The sequence below is a fragment of the Malaclemys terrapin genome (genome assembly GCF_027887155.1).
Source record: "Malaclemys terrapin pileata isolate rMalTer1 chromosome 20 unlocalized genomic scaffold, rMalTer1.hap1 SUPER_20_unloc_5, whole genome shotgun sequence".
In the NCBI taxonomy this organism is placed as follows: Eukaryota; Metazoa; Chordata; order Testudines; family Emydidae; genus Malaclemys; species Malaclemys terrapin.
The window spans coordinates 69,635-87,077 of NW_026530192.1; the positions used below are offsets into that span (position 1 = coordinate 69,635).

At 58.8% G+C, this 17,443-nt stretch overlaps 2 protein-coding genes across 2 annotated transcripts; both read left to right on the top strand.

Annotated features, from left to right (window-relative positions):
• The first annotated feature begins 5,652 nt into the window (after nucleotides 1-5,652).
• LOC128829602 (Golgi-associated RAB2 interactor protein 6-like) lies at nucleotides 5,653-7,998 on the top strand. Its single transcript, XM_054015076.1, has 5 exons — nucleotides 5,653-5,793; nucleotides 5,928-6,109; nucleotides 6,543-6,807; nucleotides 6,992-7,130; nucleotides 7,907-7,998. The coding sequence occupies exons 1-5, from the start codon at nucleotides 5,653-5,655 to the stop codon at nucleotides 7,996-7,998; spliced, it is 819 nt and encodes a 272-aa protein (XP_053871051.1).
• Nucleotides 7,999-8,350: 352 nt separating this feature from the next.
• On the top strand, nucleotides 8,351-11,183 carry APEX2 (apurinic/apyrimidinic endodeoxyribonuclease 2). The gene is made up of 6 exons (XM_054015075.1): nucleotides 8,351-8,459; nucleotides 8,803-8,886; nucleotides 9,014-9,200; nucleotides 9,359-9,505; nucleotides 9,777-9,846; nucleotides 9,954-11,183. The coding sequence occupies exons 1-6, from the start codon at nucleotides 8,351-8,353 to the stop codon at nucleotides 10,866-10,868; spliced, it is 1,512 nt and encodes a 503-aa protein (XP_053871050.1). The 3' UTR covers nucleotides 10,869-11,183.
• The last annotated feature ends 6,260 nt before the right edge of the window (nucleotides 11,184-17,443 follow it).

The window sequence follows — 17,443 nt, forward strand, 5'->3', positions numbered from 1 at the left end:
AACCCCTGTGGGACCCTGCTGAAGAAGACCCACTTGATGACGATTCCCTGCTTAGATCTATCAGTTAGCCAGTTTTTTATCTATTTAATGCGGGCTGGGTTCATACAACATCATTTTGAGGTTTTTAATGAAGATGTCGTGCAGTACCAACTCAAATGCCTCCCCGAAGCCTATTACGTCAGCACTATTACCTCTGTCAACTCAACTTGTAATCTCATCAACATACCAAGTTTGACAGGATTGAATTTCGATAAGCCCATCTTGAATTAACATTACCCTCCTTTAATTCCTTATTAACTGAGTCCTGTTCCAACCTCTCCATTATCTTGCCCGAGGCTGATGCCACATCATGCACCCTCTTTAAATATTGGCATATTTCTTCCAGTCTTCTGGAACTTTGCCAGCATGCCAAGACTTACTGGAAATCAGCGTTAATGGACCAGCGAGCTCTTCGGCCAGCTCTTGTAAAACTCTTGGATGCAGGTTACTTGGATCTGCTGATTTTTAAAATGTCTAACTTTAGTACCTTCTGCTGAACATCCTCTAGAGATATTAGTGGAATGGAAAGTGTTGTAGTCACCATATGACTGTATCATCTGTTGTCCTCCCAAACACAGAAAAGTATTTAACACAGCTGCCTTTCTGCATTAAAATTGATAATTCTGTTTCCATCTAGTAATGAACTTATACCAGTGTCGGGATTATTTTTGTTCCTGATACATATGTATGCAATATTCCTTTTTGTCCTTAATTCCGTTGGCTCCTTGTGTCTCTTAGCTTCCCTCATCAGTTTTCTACAATGCATAACTTCTGGTTTATATTCATTGCTGTCAACTTCCCCTTTCTTCCGTGTGTGTGTGTGTGTGTAATAAATAAATAAATAACTCCTTTCACATCCCCACTCAATCTTTGTCAAGGGGGAGATTATGGCTTTTAGGGCATCTAGTACATTGTCCTTAAATGGTTCCCAATTCTAGTCACATTTTTGTGGTTAAATTCTTCCTCCCAGCTACCTGGGCTCATCACCTTTTTCAGCATTGGGAAAGTGGCACTGTCAAAGCACCAGGTGTAGCTGTCACTGGGCTGGCTGCAAATCACATGGACCGAAGCTCCCGCTAACTTTTAGTGCTGTGAGGTTTGGACAAGGCCTAAGACATTAGAACGGCCAGACTGTCAGACCAAAGGTCCATCTAGCCCAGTGTCCTGTCTTCCGACAGTGGCCAATGCCAGGTGACCCAGAGGGAATGAACAGAAACGGGCAATTATCGAGTGATCCATCCCCTGTCGCTTGTTCCCAGCTTCTGGCAAACAGAGGCTAAGTACATCATCCCTCTTCAGCCTGGCTAATAGCCATTGATGGACCTATCCTCTGTGAACTTATCTAGTTCTTTTTGAAATCTGTTATAGTCTTGGCCTTCACAATATCCTCTGGCAAGGAGTTCCACAGGTTGACTGTGCGTTGGGTGAAAAAATACTTCCTTTTGTTTGTTTTAAACCTGCTGCCTATTAATTTCATTGGGTGACCCCTAGTTCTTGTGTTATGAGAAGGAGTAAATAACACTTCCTTATTGACTTTCTCCACACCCGTCGTGATTTTGTAGACCTCAATTATATCTCCCCTTAGCCGTCTCTTTTCCAAGCTGAAAAGTCCCAATCTTATTCATCTCTTCTTTTTTTTGCCCTTTTCTGAACCTTTTCCTATTCCAATATCTTTTTTGAGACTGGGCAACCACATCTGCATGCAGAATTCAAGATGTGGGCAAACCATGGATTTATATAGTGGCAATATGGTATTTTCTGTCTTATCTATCCTTATCTTAATGATGCCCAACATTCTGTTGGCTTTTTTGACTGCCGCTGCACATTGAGTGGATGTTTTCAGTGAACTATCCACAATGACTCCAAGATCTTTCTTGAGTGGTAACAGCTAATTTAGATCCCATCATTGTATATGTAGAGTTGGGATTCTGTTTTCTAATGTGCATCACTTTGCATTTATCAACATTGAATTTCATCTGCCATTTTGCTACCCAGTTTTGAGAGATCCTTGTGTAGCTCTTTGCAGTCTGCCTGGGACTGAACTATCTTGAATGGTTTTGTAGCATCTGCAAATTTTGGCACCTCCTTGGTCACCCCTTTTTCCAGATCATTTATGAATATATGAAAAGGACTGGTCCCAGTACAGACCCCTGCGGGACACCACTATTTACCTCTCTCCATTCTGAAAACTGACCATTTATTCCTACCCTTTGTTTCCTATCTTTTAACCAGTTACCAGTCCATGAGAGGATCTTCCCTCTTATCCCATGACCACTTACTTGGCTTAAGAACCTTTGGTGAGGGACCTTGTCGAAGGCTTTCTGAAAACCTAAGTACACTATATCTACTGGATCCTCCTTCTCCACATGCTTGTTGACCCCCTCAAAGAATTCTAGTAGATTGGCAAGGTATGATTTTCCTTTCCTAAAACCATGTTGACTCTTCCCCAAGTTATGTTCATCTCTGTATCTGACTATTTTGTTGTTTACTCTAGTTTCAACCAGTTTGCCTGGTACTGAAGTCAGGCTCACCGGCCTGTAATTGCCGGGATCACCTCTGGAGCCCTTTTTAAAAATTGGTGTCACATTAGCTATCCTCCAGTCCTCTGGAACAGAAGCTGATTTAAATGATAGATTACAAACAGTTGGTAGTCCTGCAGTTTCGTTTTTGAGTTCCTTCAGAACTCTTGAGTGATACCATCTGGGCCTGGTGACTTAGTACTGTTTAATTTATCAATTTGTTCTAAAACCTCCTCTGACACCTCAATCTAGGACAGTTCCTCACATTTGTCACCTAAAAAGAATGGCTCAAGTCTGGGAATCCTCAGCTGTGAAGACTGATGCAAAGAATTCACTTAGTTTCTCCACAATGGCTTTATGGTCCTTGGGTGCTCCTTTAGCACTTCAATCGTCCAGTGGCCCCACTGGTTGTTTAGCAGCTTCTAATGTACTTAAAACCATTTGGCTATTACTTTTTGAGCCTTTGGCTAATTGTTCCTCAAATTATTTTTTGGCCTTCCTCATTGTATATTTACACTTCATTTGCCAGAGTTGAGGCGCTCTCTCTTTTCCTCACTAGGATTTAACTTCCACTTTAAATGAGGCCTTTTGGCCTCTCACTGTGTCTTTTACTTCGTTGTTTAACCACCGTGGCTCTTGTTTGGTTCTCTTACTGTGTTTTTTAATTTGGGGGATATATTTAAGTTAAGTCTCCTTTAGGGTGTCTTTACAAAGTTTCTATGCAGCTTGCAGGGATTCCAGTGTTGGCGCAGTACCTTTCAATTTCTGTGTCACTAAACTCCTCATTGTTGTGTAGTTCCCCTTTCTGAAATTAAATGCTACAGGGTTGGGCTGGGGTGGTGTTTATCCTCCCACAGGGATCTTAAATCTAATTATATTACGGTCACTATTACCAAGCGGTCCAGCTAGGTTCACCTCTTGGACCAGATCCTGTGCTCCACTTAGGGACTAAATCAAGAACTGCCTCCAGTAGCTGTTCCAAGAAGCTGCAGAAGAAACTCTCTCTGCATCCCGTCCTGAGGTGACATGTACCCAGTCACTAGGGGGTAGTTGAAATCCCCTGTTATTGAGTTTTTAGTTTTTAATAGCCTCTCTAATCTCCCCGAGCATTTCAGTCACCATCGTGGTCAGTTATATCTCCCTCCTGCTCTAGTCTTAACAGTCAAGTATGGAGATTTCATGGTACAGTTCGATTCACTTAAGATTTTTACTTCATTTGATTCTATGCTTTTTCACTTACAGTGTCACTCGCCTACCACCATGACCTGCTCTGTCCTTCCGATATATATTGTACCCTGGTCTTACTGTGTTCTATTGATCATCCTCATTCCAGCAAGTATCGCTGATGCCCGTTATATCAATATCCTCATTGAGTACGAGGCACCTGCGTTCACCCATCTTCTTACTTAGACTTTTAGCATTTGTACATCAGCACTTTAAAAAAGTGTCACTTTTTAACTCTCTGCCATTCCATGATGCACTTGAAGGGGACTCTCGTTCGTTTGACTGTTTCTCATCTTACCTGTATTTTTATGACACAATCTCCACTCATTGATCTTCCCCTCAGGGATGTCTTTGTCTGAACCACGTGCTCCTCCGCACCTGTCTACTCCCCCCCGCCCTTAGTTTAAAAACTGTTCTACCCCCTTTTAAGTGCCCCTAATCCAGTTCCCCGCGGGTGGAGCACATCCTTCCTCTCTACGTTCCCACTTTCCCCAAAGTTTCCCCAGTTCCTAATGCAGCTAAACCCTTGCGCCCTATGCCAGCGTCTCCTCCACGCACAGAGCCCCTGGCGCTCTGCCTGTGGGACTGGGAGCCGCTCACAACATGCTGCTGGGGAGGTGGGGACCAGAGAGAAAGTAGTTTCTCTGCCCTGCTAGTACCTGACCTACCCCCCACCCCAGCTCGCTTAGTGCCCCTCCTGCCTTGCACCCCCTTGGGCATCGCCCCACTTGGCCCCAGGCCCTGGGGTGGGGACAGCTGGGTGCAGTGAGACACCCTGGAGCAGGGGGGGCGACATTCATTCCCTCTACATCCCTACCCCACCACAGTGCAGGGAACCAGGCTGGAACCTTAGTCACCCAGCCGCTGTTGCATGGGGGGGCAGAATGAGCGCGGGACATCAGCGCCATCTTGGGAGAGGCCGGGCAAGGCCGTCGCGCGGGCGCCATAGTGGGTGTGGCGGATGACTACTCGGTGCGGGGGGGGAGAGGGACGCCATGTTGATTGTGGCGGAAACAATGGAGCGCGCGTCCCGTGCGCCATCTTGGGTGTGGCCCTGCCACCATGGGCGCTGGTGAGGGGCCATCTTGGGTGTGGCACGTGCTAGAGGGGCCGCCCCCGGTATTGTGTCATAGAGAGGAGCGTGACGTCATAATTCCCCCTGGCCAGGCACAGGGAGGGGGAAAGGGGGTGGGGCCAGTGGGAGCTGGAGACCGCCCCCTATAGGGGCAGCAGAGGTGAGCTGCAGCCCCATATGGGGGGGGGGAGCGAGCCCCTCCCCTTCCTCTAAAATGGCTACTACAGAGACACCCCCACCCCCACCCCAAAGGAGCAGAGGGGCTGGTCCCTCCCCTGCTGGAGAACTGCCCCCAATAGGGGGCGGGGCATGGAACTAGGGGGTGGAGCTTGGAGCTCGGGAGGCGGGGCTGGAGAGCAGAATGGAGCTGGGGGCGGGACTATGGGAAAGCCCGGAGCGGGGGGAGGGGTTCAGAGCCGGGGGGGGGGGGGGACATAAGGGAGGGGTCTGAAGATTGCTGGGAAATTTCCCACTGCTACAACCCTCCCACCCCCCAAAAATGGTTGGTGGCGATTCGCCCACCAGTCCCACTACCACAATGGCAGGGAGGGGGAGGGGGGAGAGGCCAGGCACTTGGGGTTGCAGGACCAGCAGGCCTGGGGTGGGGGTCTCAGCTTACACGCAAAGGGCCCAACACACACTAGGCTGCAAACAGAACCCAGGCGTCCTGGCTCCCAGCCCCGACTGCTCTAACCATTAGACCCCGCTCCCCTCCCAGAGCCGGGGAGAGAACCCAGGCGTCCGGGCTCCCTCCCCCCCCCGCTCTAGGCTGGTAGGAAGATGCACCAGGAGTTCATGCTGCCGTATTACACGGCGGATTGCGACCAGGCGCGGGGGCTGATGAACACGGCCATGGGGCCACTGCAGCGCCAGCTCCGGGCCGGCGAGTACGAGATCTTCCAGTACGCCCCCATATTCGAGAGCGACTTCATACAGGTACCGGGGGTGGGGGCGGGGCTATAGGGGAAGGGCAGAGCTGGGGTGGGGGTGGGGCTCTGGGTTAGCGAACAGCTGGGGCCAAGTGGCTGTGGGGGGAGGCACTAACCTGCCCTTCTCTACCCCACCCGCAGATCAGCAAGCGTGGGGAGGTGGTAGACGTGCACAATCGTGTCCGAGTGGTCACAGTGGGCGTGGCCTGCACCAGCCCCACCCTCCTGGTGCCCAACGTGCTGCTGCTGGCCCGGCCCGTTGTCCCCTCTGAGGACAGCCGGGGCCACAGGGGCCCCCCTCTCAAGGCACTAGAGCTCACCAGGTGAGACACGCCCCCCCCCCCGCCATGAATGGTGCCTCTCACTCCCGACCTGCAGACCCCGCTAGCACAGCCCTGCCCCCCCCAGCCCTGCCGGTGCCCCTCACTCCCGACCCGCAGCCCCTGCTGGCCCAGCCCTGCCCCCCCCAGCTCTGCCGGTGCCCCTCACTCCCGACCCGCAGCCCCTGCTAGCCCAGCCCTGCCCCCCCAGCTCTGCCGGTGCCCCTCACTCCCGACCCGCAGCCCCTGCTAGCCCAGCCCTGCCCCCCCCAGCTCTGCCGGTGCCCCTCACTCCTGACCCGCAGCCCCTGCTAGCCCAGCCCTGCCAGTGCCCCTCACTCCCGACCCACAGCCCCTGCTAGCCCAGCCCTACCCCCCCCCCCCAGCCCTGCCGGTGCCCCTCACTCCCGACCCACAGCCCCTGCTGTCCCTGCAGGCTGCTCCCACTGCGGTTTGTGAAGATCTCGGTGCACGACGGCGAGATGCTGCAGCTGCGGCTGAAGCTGGCCAGCGGCCGCTCGTTCTACCTGCAGCTCTGCCCCCAGGGCGACGCCCACGACGAGCTCTTCGACATGTGGGTGCAGATCATCCACCTCCTCCGGCCGCCCGCAGAGGGGAGCCCCGAGGGACAGGCCCTGCCCGGAGACCCCGGGGCTTTCGGGGAACCCCTGTTCCGAGGCATCAGCCAGGACACCACCGGGGTGAGGCGTCACCAGCTGCTCCCTCCACGTGGTTAGAGGAGGGGGGGGGGGCTGGGAGCCCGGATGCCTGGGATCTCTCCCCGGCTCTGGGAGGGGAGTGTGGGCTAGTGGTTAGAGGAGGGGGGCGCTGGAAGCCAGGACTCCTGGGTTCTCTAGCTATAACCCATCCCGTTGTCCTCCCCAGAGCCTGGAATCGCTGGCCCTCGAGGAAGGGGGCCCGGAGGCCTTGAGCGTCTGCAGTTGCCGGACCCCCAGCCCCTCCCGGGATGACCCAGAGAGCTCGCGCAGCCGCACTCCCCCCAGCCTCAGCCCCTCACTGCCCCGTGAGCCGCCCAGCGTGGGGAGGGGGTCACAGCAGGGCGGGGAGCGCAGGAGCCAGGCTGGGTCACCAGGGGGGTCACCAGCCCCCCAGGAGAGGAGCCCGGGCAGCCTGCAGGGGAGCCCGGGGAGCAGCCCCTCAAACAAGAAGAAAGAATCCAGCAGGTGAATGGGGGGGGGAGGACCCAGGAAATTGGGATCCGGGGGGTTGGGGGCATTGGGAGGTGTCGGGCGTATGGAGCCGTGAGGGTTGGGGGTGGGGAGGTCGGGGGGGAGATGGGGGGATGGAGGGCCTGGGAGGTGGGGGGAGGGGTGAGGGGATCCCAGCATCTCATCATCTCGTTTCGTTTCCAGGCGGGCAGATCGAGGAGGGGGAGGCACGCGGAGCAAATCATCGCAGAGCCGGGGTAGGTAGGAACCCGACACGGGCTGGGGGAGGGAGCCCCCCCCACGTCACAGCCCCCTAGCCCAGCCCAGCCCTGCCCCACTGCATCCTCCCGGCCAGCCCCTGCGGCCCGACCCCAGTGCGCGCCCTCTGGGGCCTAGGGTGGCCAACGTCCTAATTGCACAAAACCAAACACCCTTGCTCCGCCCCCTGCCCCGCCCCTTCTCGAGGCCCCGCCCCCTGCCCCGCCCCTTCTCGAGGCCCCGCCCCCATTCACTCCAGCTCCCTCCCTGTCCCCGGGCGGGGAGGGCTGGGGGGGTTCGGGGTCCGGGAGGGACCTGGCAGGCAGGGAGCCCCCAGCCTGACCCCGGCCCCGTTCTCTGCCCCCGGCCGCAGGCAGGAAGCCCAGCCGGATCCTGTCGCTGGTGAAGTCTCTGTCCCGCCTCAGCCTGAGCCGCCCCCCCAAGGACAAGAAGAAGAGGCGCTGACGGCTGCCGGGGGAGGAGCCAGTAGAGAAGGGGGAGGGGCATGGTGAAGAAAGGGGCGGGGCCTCCTGGGGCAGTTGGGGGAGGAGCCTGCCTGAGAGCCCAATAAAGTCTCAGTTACCAGCAAGGGGGCGTGGTCATGACGGGGAGGGGCTACTCCAGAGGGCGTGGCCACATGGGGGCGGGGCTCTGGCAGCAGGCACCCGAGGGGGTGTGTCCATGCGATGGGGCGGGGCCAAGGCTCGGAAGCGCTGAGAGTGTCTAGTCTCCTTCCGGTCCCCTGACCATCACTTCCGGTGCGAGGGGCGGAAGTGCAGGGGGTTGCGGGGCGGAAGTGACGCGGGCGGGTGGGGGGATGCGGCTGCTGAGCTGGAACGTGGCCGGGCTCCGGGCCGGGCCGGGCCCCGCGGGGCTCGGGGCGCTGGGCGGGGACGTGATCTGCCTGCAGGAGACCCGCGTCACGCGTGAGCGGGGTCAGGGGTCACAGGGGCGGAGCCAGGGGAAGGGAGCAGGATCAGGGGTCCAAGGACAGGGCTTGGGGCGGGAGGTCCAGTGGGGAAAGGGTCAAAGGGCAGGGGTCACAGGGGCGGAGCTAAGGGAAAGGAGTAGGGCAAGGGTCACAGAGGGGTCAGGGGTCACAGGGCGTGGCTGGGGAAGTAGTGATGGGGTCAGAGGTCAATGAGCTGCGGGGCGGGGGTTGGTTAGAGCAGGAGGGGGTCAGGGATCAAGGGGGCCCCACCTGCCCCCAGAGCGATGGGGGAGAGGGGCAGAGCCCAGCCTGACCCCGCGGTGACCCCGTGTCCCCAGGGGACCTGCTGGAGGAGCCGCTGGCCATGGTGGATGGCTACAACTCCTACTTCAGCTTCTGCCGCACCCGGAGCGGCTACTCAGGTAACCGGGGCGGCTTGGGACCCAGGCGTCCGGGCTCTCCACTGCTCCAACTACCAGCCCCCCCCACTCCCCTCCCAGAGCTGGGGCTGGCACCGGACTCCTGGGTTCTCTCTCTCCCCCCAACCAGGTGTGGCGACCTTCTGCAAGGACAGTGCCACCCCGCTGGCGGCGGAGGAGGGGCTCTCCGGGCTCCTGGCCCGGCCCGGGGAGGGTGGCGCCGTGGGCTGTTACGGAGACCTAGGGGCCTTCACGCACCAGGAGCTGAAGGCGCTGGACAGCGAGGGGCGTGCGGTGATCACCCACCACCGCATACGGTGAGGGGCGCGGGGACCTTGTCCCTGAGGATCATGGGGCGAGGAGCCGTGGGCCAGGTGCCCACAGAGTGCTGGGTTGGGGGGCAGGGAGCCAGGTGTGGGGGGGGGGCAGATGCCAGCCTGACACACACTGTGTTTTCTGCCTTCTCCCCCCGCAGGACGTCGGCAGAGCAGGAGACCACCCTGACGGTGATCAACGTGTACTGCCCCCGGGCCGACCCCCAGCGCCCCGACCGCGTCGCCTACCAGACATCTTTCTACCGGCTGCTGCAGGGCCGGGCCGAGGCGCTGCTGAGAGACGGTGGGTACGTACCCTGCTCCCCTCCTCCCCCCCAACATGGGCCAAGGCGCTGCTGGGAGACGGGGTTCGTATCCCCATCAACCCAAACACCTCTTGAAGCCAGAGGGTCCAGGCCGCCCCACCATCTCCCACCCAATAGCCCCACCCAGGTCTTGTCTCTCCATCACTCCCCTTCAGGGCCCCTCCTGGGACTAGAGACCTCCCCCCCCCCATCCTCTCACTGCCTGGGCTCATCCCTCCTGACCCCCCCCCCCGCCCCATTTTTTGTCTTCCAGCCACGTCGTGATCTTGGGGGACATCAACACATCGCATCGGCCCATCGACCACTGTGAGCCAGGGGACCCGGTTAGTGCCGGGGGGGGGGGGGTCCCCCCTCTAATCTGGGGGGGTTGGTGGGGAGCCAGGACGCCTGAGTTCTCCCGGATACTGACTCTCCCCACTCCCTTCCGCAGGAGGTGTTCCGGGAGCACCCAGGCCGGCGCTGGCTGGATGTGTTCCTGTGGGCGCCAGATGGGCAGGGGCTCTTCGTCGACACCTTCCGCCTCCTGCACCCCAGCCAGCCCTACGCCTTCACCTGCTGGCGCATCGACACCGGCGCCCGGCTCACCAACCACGGCACACGGATAGACTACGTCCTGGCTGACCGGGCCCTGGCGCTGGCCGAGCTGCGGGATGCCCGCGTCCTGCCCGAGGTGCCCGGCTCTGACCACTGCCCCGTGTTGGCTGAGCTAGCGGCCACCTTTCTGCCAGCGCCCCGCTGCCCCCCACTCTGCACCCGCCACATGCCTGAATTCGCCGGTACCCAGCAGAAGCTCAGCCGGTTCCTGGTCAGGGTGGAGCGGGGAGCAGGGGCCGCGGGAGGCCGTGGGACGTGTCGAGGGGCGGGACCGGGGTGCTCTGCACGGAGGGGGAGACGCCTGCCCAGGGGGCAAGCGGACCTGCTGCGCTATTTCAGAGCCGCACAGAGCCAGCTGGGGACAGGCACGGCCCAGAATGCACCGGGGCAGGGCGGACAAGAGTCGGACCAGAATGCCTCAGGGCACGGGACACAGGAACCAGCCCAGGATATACTGGGGCAGGTCGGACAACAGGAGCCCTGCAATGGCATGGTGCCCAGGGAGCTGACAATGGGGCAGGCGGTGGGCACCAAGCCCAGCAGCACAGCCCGCTGGCGCGCGGTGCTGCCCGGCCCGGCTCCTCCGCCCTGCTGCCCAGCCCATGGGGAGCCCTGCGCCCTCCGAACCGTCCGCAAACCCGGCCCCAACCGCGGGCGGCGTTTCTATGTCTGTGCCCGGCCCCCAGGGCGCCCCAACGACCCCCGTGCCCGCTGTGACTTCTTCCGCTGGGCCGGCAAGGGGCGCTCGTGAGCAGGAGGCACGGGCTGGAGCAGCTCCTTCTGGAGGTTCACTCCATGGCTCCTGTATGGGGGGCGCGGAGGAGGAAGAATCCCCCTCCCAGTGCCATGCATAGGAAACTGGGAGCCTGGGCTCCCTCCCTAGGTCTGGTGGTTAGAGCCAGGACTCCTGGGTTCACCACCGCCTTATGGTTTAAACCCACCAAGGTACCTGCTGTTGGTGCAGGGCATTGTGGTCCTGTTCCCCCTTCCTCACCCCGTAAACCCTTCAATTCTATTTGTAACTCTTGGGTTTTGTATGAAAGAGAAAACTCCGTCTATTTTTATAAATAAAAGACTCTGGGTTGGTGTCATTGTTGGGGGGGGGGGGGGATAGAAGTCAGGGGAGTGCGGCTAGGATGGTTTGCGTTGGGGGATTGGCCTTGAGGGAAGACATCGGAGCATGTAACATGAGAACCCAGGAGGGCTTTGCCCGGGAACTGAACAAAGGCTGTGGGAGGGGGTCGCTGAAGGGAGAGAGGCTCTGGCTGGCAGACAGGGCTCTGACCTCCCAAGGGGGCTGTGGTGTCCCTGGAACCCCAAGATGAGGGACGGTTCAGGGGCCGATGAGCGAATACTGAGGGCAGGGGATCCCACTGAAGCAGGAGCAGTGAGGCACAGGGGCCCAAACTATAAGGCCAGTTGGTTGACAACTGGGCGAGTAAGAGTACCCAAGCAAACCCTCCTCTCCTCTCCCCCCGGAAAGGTTAATCGCTGCCAGCTGCTGTATTACCCAGCATAGAGCCAACCTCCAGACTGGAATGTTCCCTCTTTATTATATAAGTGTGTGCGCATATGATGAACAGATTTTCTTACTGGCTGGGTTTGTCAGGGAGCACATGCATTGGTTCAGCCTTTCTTGTATGGGGGGGGGGTCAAATGGGGTGTCTGTAGCCTGCTTGATGGCCCATTAAGGACCACATTTAACCAATTCTAACTCTCATCTCTATCTTTTTCCTTTTATGAATAAACCTTTAGATTCTAAAGGATTGGCAGTAGCGTGTTCTTTTACTGGGGTACTGGTTTTCATAACCATTTGTCCCCATATAAGGAGATTGCTTGTGAGACTTGCGGTTAGCCAGGGGGTGAGACCGATAATGAAAAATTCACAGATTACCAAATCAGAGTGTGAATGTTTAGCCAGAATCCACCTTGAATGGAATGGGGCTAATCTTATTGGGCAGGAAAATGTTTCTCTGGTGCAGATTACAGCTTGCAAAAGTGAACCTGAAAGGAGGAAAAGTTTGGAGGAGCCAAGGCTGATGGCTTTGTCTAGGCAGCAACCTGTTTCCTGTGTGGAGAATTGACTTGCCTATGGAGGAGTGGAGCTGGTGGCAAAGGGAAGGGAAATGTTTCTAACCTTTTATCTAGGAAGTCTATGGGTTTGCCTGAAGGGGGATTGTGTAACCCAGAAAAGCTCCTGGAGAAAGGAATCCTCATGGTACATTTAATCAAGGAAGTTTCAGTTCCTAACCAAGTGGCTGTGTGTAGCCAACTTGTTGGGAAGACAATGGTGTTGGAACAGGAATGTCTCCATTCTAATTCTTTAAGTGTGCAGTCTGTGCTTCAGGGTCATGGCCGAATAAATGATAGCTGTTAGCACAGAAAAATCAGGGTTCTGATCCTGCAGGACAATGGGGAAAGAGAAAACTGGATTTTGCAAAGGGAAGCAACAGGTTAACCCTAAAATGCCCAAACTCCTAATGGTATTGTTGCTATTACCAAGAACTGTAAAAATGTACAATGTTCCTAATCTGTTGGAAAATCCCTTGAACATGCTAGAAGGATTCCTGTACTATGAACATCATTAATATCTGCATTTATTTGATGTTAATTGGGTTCCAAACATTTGCCCAAGCATCAATTTTGCATTGGGGGTGTGACGTTATTGATATAATCTGGGACCATATAAATCATTGTTGCAACCAAGGTCCTGTAGTGGCACCCAAATCTTGTATAAAAGGGGGGGGGGTGGTCTAAGACAAGGTTATGGTTTACTGGTTAGGATTATGCTGTCTATATGTGTATCCTATACAATGGACCCATTGAGAGAAGGCAGATACGCCTTGAGACTCAGCAAAGTATGCAGGGACTGGCCCATATAAGGCTAATGCCTCATCTAGTCCTCCTAGTCTGGCTGGTTTGGTGCCTTAGAGGTGGAGAAACCCCAGCCTTGGGCTGTAACTGCCCTGTTGGAGCAATTTGTCCTGAGTTGGCACTCTCAGTTGGGTTCCCCCAGAACCGCATTTCCCCCCCTCTCACTCTAGAGGGGTGGATAAAGAACATGGCCATTCCTGATCCACCGATCTCTCAGGGCAGAGCAAAAAGGTCCATCCCCTCCCCCCAGAGGGAGTGACCCGAACAGGGGATTTCTCTCTCCGTCGGCTTTAAACCTGCTGCCCATTGATTTCATGTAGGTGACACCCCCGGTTCTTGTAACCCCCAATCATTTGTCTAGTGCCGGGCGATAGTTTATTGTTTGGAGATGAGATAAGACACCCCCCCTTCTCTGGCCCGACCCCCCTGGTTGACCGCCTCTGCATGGCCGTGGATCTCTCGCAGGGGACACGATTTCCCTTCACGGACACGGACCCTAGCGCTGCCCGGGTGGGTCCCTGCCGGGCTCACCCCCGTGGGAAGCGCCCGCAGCCGGGCAGACCAGACCAGCCCCGGTCTCGCTTTATTGCCCGGCAGGTGCTCGGCGAGTTCCGCTCCTCGGACTCACCCCCGCGGAGAGACACGCGTGTCCCGTCCGGTCGGGTCCGGTCCGGCCGCCAGCAGATGCCCGGAGCCGGGTCCCAGCCAGACCGGACGCCGGGTCCCTTCGCCCGGCTCGGCCCCGCCGCTCCCTCCGGTTCCCTGCTCCGGATGCAGCAGCAGCCGCCGCTCCCCGCGCGGGGGCCGCGCCCGCTTTTATACCCGGCCGCGCCACGGGCCGGCCAATGGGGTGGCCGGACCAGCCGCGCATGCGCCCTTCTGCCCGGGCGGTCGGAGAGAGCGGCCGCTAGGTGGCGTCAGAGGGGCGGGGCCTTTTAAAGGCCCCGCCCCCCAGCTGCAGAAACCTCAACTTCCTGCCCTGCTCCTCAGCTACACCCCTCCCAAACCCCTTCACCTGGACCCCCCCCCCAGCCTCTGTGCATCCAGCTGCCCCCACACCTAGACACCCCCCCCCCACTGAGCTCCCTGCTCCCAGATCCCCACCGGGCCCCTCCACACTTGGATCCTGCCTGGCGCCGAGGGGCAGTGCCCGACAGTGTTTCTGGGGCTGGGTGGGGGCAGCCCCACCACCGAGTCTGGGGGCGGAGGGTGATCTCCCACCTTGGTGCAGCCAAGGGGTTGGGAGGGGGGGCACAGTGCTCCCCCTGGCCAGGCTGGGGCCTCTGCCTGTGTTTGCTCGACCAATACAACTGGCCGGAGTTTGAAATGTTGGGCGCAGAATTTGTAATGTTTTGGTGGTGAATGCCCCCCCCCCCCAGTAACAGTTGTGCAATGTGTGTAGACACGGAGCCACGTGACCAAGGCCGTGTCCGGGTGACGTTAGCGGGGACTGGCTCCGCTAGCGCTTTTCACAGAGTCTGTTGTAAAACCAGGCCAGTGGTTCCCAAACGTTACCAACCCGGGAGCCCCTTTCACGAAAACGTCCCGTCTCGCGAACCCCTCCTACAAATGAACCTCGCCAGGGATTTTCTCCTTGACCGGAGTATAACCGAGAAAGGCCGAGCTCTTGGAAAGCTAACACCGGGTTTTATGGCATGCATATCACATGATGACGGCGGCAGCCCGCTTCCGCGACCGCGCATCCCCGTTGCTCAATCCCTTGTCATGAGCCGAGGCCCCGTTTCACCGGGGAGTCTCAGATGTGAACAGCAGGAAGGGGTTTAAGCACCAACTCAGGGCATGTCCACACTACCCGCCAGATCGACCCCCCAAGGACTCGGGTCTTGAGCAGTGCAGGCAAACGACGCACGTTCCACCGAAGCTGAACCTTGTTCTTCGTCATCACGTTACGAAGGCCACTCGCTGCCGATTGAATGTTAAAACCAACAAAAAATTATCCGCCTCCTTTTCCGTTTCTTATAAGGAGTCTTGAAGTTTAAATCTCCTCAGTGGGCTAGAGATGCCGGCTTTGATTGGCTTCGTTCTTGGAAGTCCATGGGCTCGGGCTGCTGGCCCCTGGGGCCCTAGGGACAGCTCTGTCTGTCCGCTGTTAGAGAGCCCCCCCCCCCCCAAAGAACATTTCACAAACCTCAGTTTGGGAACCACAGAACCAGGCAAATCTCCAGATGAGTTGATGGACCCCCTGGAAGACCTCTGAGTACCCCAGGGCCATTGGTCTAACCCACTAGCCCCCCTCCCCTCCCAGAGCCAGGGAGAGAACCCAGGAGTCCGGGCTCCCAGCCCCCCCGCTCTAACCCACTAGCCAGAGCGCGCTGCGCCCCCCCCCCCCGAGCTGGGGAGAGAACCCAGGAGCCCAGGCTCCCAGCCCGCCCCCCCCCACTCTAACCCACTAGCCCCCCCCTCCCCGAGCTGGGGAGAGAACCCAGGAGTCCTGGCTCCCAGCTTCCCCCCCCCCCCGCCACTGCATCTCCCCACCTTGGGGCAGCCATCTGGGACCACAGCCTGTGCCCTGCTCAGCCCCCCAGGCCTTTAACCCACCCGGCCCCATACCCCCCAAGACTAGAGCATAGACCCAGACCTGGAGGGTGGCAGGGGCGTGGGCCCCTCTTGCGTCCCCTCTGCCAGCCCCACACCTCGCACCCCCCCACCGTGACCCCCCAGCACCCCACTCAGTACCCACCCCTTGCTATCCAAGTCCCGGTCTCCCCCGCGTCCAGTACCTGCTCCCCATTCCCCCATACCTGCACCTCGGGGTTAGGGCCGGACGCCTGGGTTCTCTGGGAGTGGCGTCTGGCGGGTTGGGGTGCGGGGGAGCCCGGACGCCTGGGTTCTCACCCCCCGTGCTCGGTGCCTGCGGGGGAGGCGGTGCAGCTGCCGATGGCTCCATTCAGCGCTTGGCCCGGCCCGGCTCGGCCCGGCTCCCTGGCCAGACGAGCTGAGTGGGGGCGGGGGGCGGAACCCAGGCGTCCGGCCGGCTCTGCGCGCAGGGGGCGCCCGGCTGCTCCTCCTCTGCCCCCCGGGATTGGGGTGACCCGCCCCGATAGGGGGGGGTCAGACAGAGAGCAAGGGGGGGACAGGAGCTAAGGGGGGGCTCTCTAGGGGATGGGGTGGGGGCTCGGAGGCCCATCGGGACCCAGCTGTGAAGCTGGTCATGTGACCGAATCACCTGATTTCCCCCCCCCCAGACTTTCCCTAGTGACAAACAGCGCCCCCCCGTGGGCCCCCCATCCTGTCCGCCAGTCCCGGGGGTAACCCCCCCACTGGTGTCCGGGCGCCCCCAGAGATCGGGGGTGTCCCTCACACCTGACCCCTTCCAGGCCCCCTCCATGACCACGAGGTCTCGGGGGGAGAGGGGCGGGGCTGATGGCTGGGCTGGGGGGGTCAGTGTTTCCCTTGGGGGGGGGGCAGCCCGGGGGCGGGGATGCCAGGCAGTGGGGCAGCAGGAACCACAGTGACCCCCCCTCCCCGTAGGAAACACTCCAAACTTTTCTTCCAAAAATGTCTGTAGCTAGGACAGCGCCGGGGGGGGGCGGTGTCTCGGGGTGGGGTGGGGGTTGCTATTCCCACCTTGGCCACATGGGGGGTCGTGAGTCTGTAGCCCCCACAAAGGGGGTTTAACAGCCCCCCCCCCTCCGTGCGATGTCTGCTGGGAGGGCAGAAGGGGGGGCGCACAAGTTCCCCCCACATAAAGGACCCAATGGGCTAAATACTCCGATGTCATTTAAACCCTGCCTGGTGCCCCCCCCTCCCCGAGCAGGGAGCCCTCCCCATCGGGGGGGTCACAACCCCCTGTGGGGGAGGGTTACAGACTCCCCCCCCCGCGGCCTTTTTTTCTTCTTTGACTAACAAAATGTTTTATAATTTTTTTTCCCACGGGGGTGGCAGGAGCTCCCCCTCCCCCCCCCCGAGAGCCCCACACGCTGGGGAGGAGACGGATGCTCCGATGTGGGGGGGGGGGTCAAGCGAGGTGACCCCGATAGTCACAACACAGTACAGTCCCCCCCTTTGCTCTATGACTCCACACTAGAGGGGAAAGTGGGGGGCAAGACCTGAGGCGAGGGAAACGCCCCCCAAATCTGCCACCCCCCCATTGGCACACGAGGGGGGGGAACACAAAATAACTTAATTCCAGCAACTGCAACATGTAAAAAAAACCCAAACACGCCCCCCCCCCCCCGGAAACAAAAGGCCGCAGCACCTTGGGACACCCCCTCCAATCCCCCCAGCCCCGCTGCCAAGGCCCCCAGCTGCAGATGGGGGTTCGGGGGGGGGGCTGATACAGTGAGTTCCTGAAACCTTGTCTGTGGGGGGGCAGCCTGGCTCTGGAATAGAATAGGCGGGGGGTGGCAGGTAGGGAGGTCCAGCCCCACTCTGGAGCAGGTGGGCTGCAGAGAGGGGGCAAGATGGGCACAACCCCCCCCCCCCCCCCCC

What these genes read in the sequence shown, in the direction of transcription:
- APEX2 (XM_054015075.1), top strand. Translation starts at nt 8,351, where the DNA reads ATGCGGCTGCTGAGCTGGAACGTGGCCGGGCTCCGGGCCGGGCCGGGC. An exon ending in GCAGGAGACCCGCGTCACGC is followed by an intron (nt 8,460 to 8,802) that starts GTGAGCGGGGTC and finishes CCGTGTCCCCAG; the next exon opens with GGGACCTGCTGGAGGAGCCG. An exon ending in ATCACCCACCACCGCATACG is followed by an intron (nt 9,201 to 9,358) that starts GTGAGGGGCGCG and finishes CTCCCCCCGCAG; the next exon opens with GACGTCGGCAGAGCAGGAGA.
- LOC128829602 (XM_054015076.1), top strand. Translation starts at nt 5,653, where the DNA reads ATGCTGCCGTATTACACGGCGGATTGCGACCAGGCGCGGGGGCTGATG. An exon ending in AAGGCACTAGAGCTCACCAG is followed by an intron (nt 6,110 to 6,542) that starts GTGAGACACGCC and finishes CTGTCCCTGCAG; the next exon opens with GCTGCTCCCACTGCGGTTTG. An exon ending in TCAGCCAGGACACCACCGGG is followed by an intron (nt 6,808 to 6,991) that starts GTGAGGCGTCAC and finishes TGTCCTCCCCAG; the next exon opens with AGCCTGGAATCGCTGGCCCT.